We start from the raw sequence: 4,176 nt of genomic DNA on the forward strand, positions 1-4,176 counted from the left end.
GCTCCGTTCCCCCCGACACAGGGCCGGGCGGGAAGCGGCGGTCCCTCAGCACCACCTCCGCCGCCACACACCTCAGGCAGGCCGGGCCCGCGGCCTGGACCCAGTCCGCGGCAGGCGGCGCCCCCGGCTGCAGTTTCGGGCCGGTCCCTGCTGCCGCTCATGCAACTCCGAGCAAAGCCATTACAAAACCTGCCGGTGTGGGGGGAAAAAAAAGGGGTGTTTTGGTTTCTCTTACCGGCAGTTCTTCTCATCCTGCATAACGAAATAAAAACCCAACGCCTTCTTTTAAATAAAAAAAGGGGGCAGACGGGGGCAAGGAAGCAAAATCCGCAAACAGGTTAAAAGTGTCCTAAATAATTAAAAAAAAAAAAGCGAGATTTTTGTAATTTAAATACAAATATACTTACAAAATCTTACAGAGGCTATTTACATCCCTCTCCCCCAACCTGACAGTGCGTTCACTTCCTATAGGAGACTGCCTGAGCAGAGCCGGGAGGGCAAAGCCCAGCGGCCCCAAACATGGGGCCTTCCCCAAAGTTTGCCCAGGCTGGCTAAGGAGCCGCTTCCCAGGGCAGAGCCCCGGTCCTCCAGCCGGCTTCCCGCCTGCCATCCCCCCATCACGGCAAGCAGTGGTCTCAGACGGTGGTCTCGCCCTGCTTGCTGTTGGTGAGCCTTGTGTAAAACTTCCTCCAGGAGTTCAGTGTTTTCCCGGACCAGATCCAGAAGCCCGAGGTGATGCCCACGATTAAGGTCATGAGATACTTGATCATAAAGACAGTGAAGTCGGGGCTCATGGGTGGGTGGTGGCTGCTGTGGTTGTTGGGGCAGGGGATGGCATAGCTCTTGCAGCTCTGCGTGACCCAGCTCCTCTCCCACTGTTCCCTAAAAGCTTGCTCGTAAAAATAGCAGGCAATGACAATGGTGGCCGGCACCGTGTAAAGGACACTGAAGATGCCTATCCTCACCATGAGCTTCTCCAGCTTCTCTGTCTTGGTGCCGTCATGCTTCATGATGGTCCGGATCCTGAAGAGGGACACGAAGCCAGCCAGCAGGAAGGAGGTGCCAATGAACAGGTAGACGAACAAGGGGGCCAGTACGAAGCCCCGTAGGGCATCCACATTGTTGATGCCCACAAAGCAGACACCACTGAGGACATCTCCGTCCACCTGCCCCAGGGCCAGGATGGTGATGGTCTTGATGGCTGGCACAGCCCAGGCGGCCAGGTGGAAGTATTGGGAGTTGGCCTCAATGGCCTCATGGCCCCACTTCATGCCGGCAGCCAGGAACCAGGTGAGCGAGAGGATGACCCACCAGATGGAGCTGGCCATGCCGAAGAAGTAGAGCATCATGAAGAGGATGGTGCAGCCCTCCCGCTTCGTGCCCTGTGCCACAGTTCGGGAGCCGTCCTCGGCAAAGCGCTCGTTGCAGACCACTTTCTCCTCCAGAAGGAAGCCGGCGATGTAGGCCACAGCCACTGCCGTGTAGCAGCCCGAGAGGAAAATGATGGGCCGCTCAGGGTAGCTGAACCGCTTCATGTCCACCAGGTAGGTGAGGACGGTGAAGAGGGTAGAGGCGCAGCAGAGCACAGACCAGATGCCGATCCAGGTGCGGGAGAAGCGCAGCTCCTCTGGCCCGAAGTACATGAGACCGTAGAGTCGGCCGGGCTCGCAGGGCGCCCCGCAGTCCTTCTCCCCCAGGAAGCGGTAGTTCAGGTAGGAGGGTACCTTCAGTGCCCGCGGGCAGGAGAAGCGCCCCCGGGGCTCGCCGGGCCCCGCACCCCCGGTGCCGCCGCCGGTGCCCCCTCGGTGAGGGTTGCTGGTCCAGCTCTCGGGGCGCAGGGCGGGCGTGGGGGTTCCGCGCTCGGAGGCGTTCTGCCCCACGCAGAGCTCGCCGGCCCCGTGCACCGGGAACTTCTCGCAGCGCAGCGTGTCGGGCCACTGGAAGCCGAACTTGTTCATGAGGGCCTCGCAGCCCTGGCGGGCCCGCTCGCAGAGGGAGCGGCAGGGCGGTAGGGCCTGCTCCAGCACGGTGCACACCGGAGCGTACATGGAGCAGAGGAAGAACTTGAGCTCGGCCGAGCACTGCACCTTCACCAGCGGGTAGAACTGGTGCACCTCCAGTCCCGCGTCCTCCTGGTTGGTGTGGCCCAGCAGGTTGGGCATGATGGTCTGGTTGTAGGCGATGTCTGTGCAAAGCGGGATGGAGATTGGCTGGCAGTAGCCGTGGTCCGGGATGGAGATACCCCGCTCACCGTTGTCCTGCGGAGCCGGCGGCTGGCCCCCGGCCGGCAGCACCGCCGCCCACAGCACCAGCAGCACCGGCAGCGGCAGCCACGGGCACCGACCATCGGCCGCCCGCCGCCCTTCGCCTACTGCCCCGCCGCCGCTCGCCGCCGGCCCGCGCCGCTCGGCCATGCTCAGTCGGTGCCGCCTGCCCGGTCGGGCTCCCGCCGTCCCACCACCGCTGCCGCTGCTGCTCCTCCCGGCCCGAACTTGCGACTCATGAAGGGAGCGGCGGGCAGAAGACGGGACAGCCCCGGCCGCCACTCGCGCGGCTGCGGCGCGCAGCTCTGCCCGCTTCGGCGGCAGCGCCCGCCGCGCCTCCGACTACCGCCACCGCCACCTCCGCCGCCGCCGCCGCCTGACCATTTGTGCCGGCCCCTCGAGCCCGCGCCCCTCGCTTCGCCGCGCCGCGCTCCCTCCGACCGGTTTCCAGGCGCCCCGCAGTCTGCCTTTCACCGGGAGGGAGGAGCCTTGAAACCGACGCCGAACTTTCCTGCGTAAGGGACCGTCTCCCAACGCCTCACCCGGAGGCGGGCGCAGGCGGGCGCGGGGCTGCCCCGCACCCTGCACAAAGGCGGCGGCGGTGGAGGAAGGGGAGAGATGGGGGAAGTGGGGCCCCGTGGCAGGGGGGCTGTGGTGCGGTGTCGGGGGGGGGGGGGGGGGGGCGTGCCTTTTCGGTCGGCACCGCGTGGGTCATGGCTGTCCCGGGGGGCGGGTTTGGGTTCCCCCGTGGTGACGATAGCTGAGGCCAGCGAAGTGCGCGTCCCAGCGGAGCTCACGGGTCTCCCCCGGCGGAAGAGCAGGGGGGTTCGTTGCGGTCCCGTTCGCAGTCGGGAAGGGCTGGGGCTTGGGAAGGGCGATGTTTGTCCCATAGCGAAGGGCAGGGTTGGCGGGGGGCGGGGAAGTCGGGCAAGGGGGTGCAGTGGGCAGCGGGGAGCATCTTCGCGGGACGGAGGTGCAGAGGGCAGGTTTACGGCAGTAAAATTGGGCGCGGGCAGGAGCGGCAGCGGTTTGAAGGCAGAGACCGCGATGGTACCTACCACTGACACACGCAACCGGTTATGTGCGAGTGGCCCAAACTCGCCTCCAGAGACGCCTGAAGTACCTCGCTACGGAGTTACTGTGGTATTTTATGTGCGACTGTCTCACATCTACAGCAGCAGCCTCAACAGGGCTTTCAGATTCCAGTTCCTCCCTCTGCCCAGTGGGCAGCTGTTCCAGCTGAATTCAGATGAATGCTTCATGACTTGTGAATACCTCCCATCAGGTTCTTGAAACGCTATATTCTGGGGAGGGGGTGAATGGGCACACAGTGACCGCCAGCAGTGGCCATCTCTGTGCATGTAAAGCCCCACTGCTCACACAGAGCGGAGGTCCTGTTGGTGCATTCCCAAAAGCATTGCTTGGAAAAATGATGGAGGCTGAATGGGGGGGATTTACTGTACTTGGTGCAATTCAGTAAGAATAACAAAGCTGTGCTCCTGGAGAGCAGGAGGAGGAGAATCCCACCACATTCTCCAAATGTGCAGTAACCAAGCCACTGCGACGTGCACCTGAATGTCCTCACATCTGTCTGAAACTTCTCTGGCCAGCTGCAGCATGCTCCCACCCTTTCCATGTTATTCCCTAATGAGCTGCAAAATCCATTAGCAGTACAACAAGCCCAGCATTTCTTTCTGTCTGTCATAGGTGGCAAGGGTTAATAAAAGACATCCGTATTTCTTGGATAGCTACAGATAAAATTTGGACCTTGCTATTTAGGCCACTTTCTTCCTCCCAGCAGTGCTGTCCCACATTCAAACTAATTAATAGCAAGATCTATGCTGTGTAACGATGGCAGGAGCAGGATCATGTTTAGAAATGGTACAATCTTAAATATGCCAATTGCTGATGT

At 61.7% G+C, this 4,176-nt stretch overlaps 1 protein-coding gene across 1 annotated transcript; it reads right to left on the reverse strand.

Moving 5' to 3' along the window:
- Nucleotides 1–377: 377 nt before the first annotated feature.
- FZD1 (frizzled class receptor 1) lies at nt 378–2,638 on the reverse strand. The gene has a single exon (XM_062605174.1). The coding sequence runs from the start codon at nt 2,412–2,414 to the stop codon at nt 636–638; it is 1,779 nt and encodes a 592-aa protein (XP_062461158.1). The 5' UTR covers nt 2,415–2,638; the 3' UTR covers nt 378–635.
- Nucleotides 2,639–4,176: the final 1,538 nt, after the last annotated feature.

Source organism: Pezoporus occidentalis, unplaced genomic scaffold (genome assembly GCF_034315485.1).
Source record: "Pezoporus occidentalis ecotype Australia unplaced genomic scaffold, CSIRO_AGI_Poc_V1 ctg9, whole genome shotgun sequence".
NCBI lineage: Eukaryota > Metazoa > Chordata > Aves > Psittaciformes > Psittacidae > Pezoporus > Pezoporus occidentalis.

Excerpts from the sequence above, each read along its gene's own strand:
- FZD1 (XM_062605174.1), bottom strand. The coding sequence starts at position 2,414 with ATGGCCGAGCGGCGCGGGCCGGCGGCGAGCGGCGGCGGGGCAGTAGGC.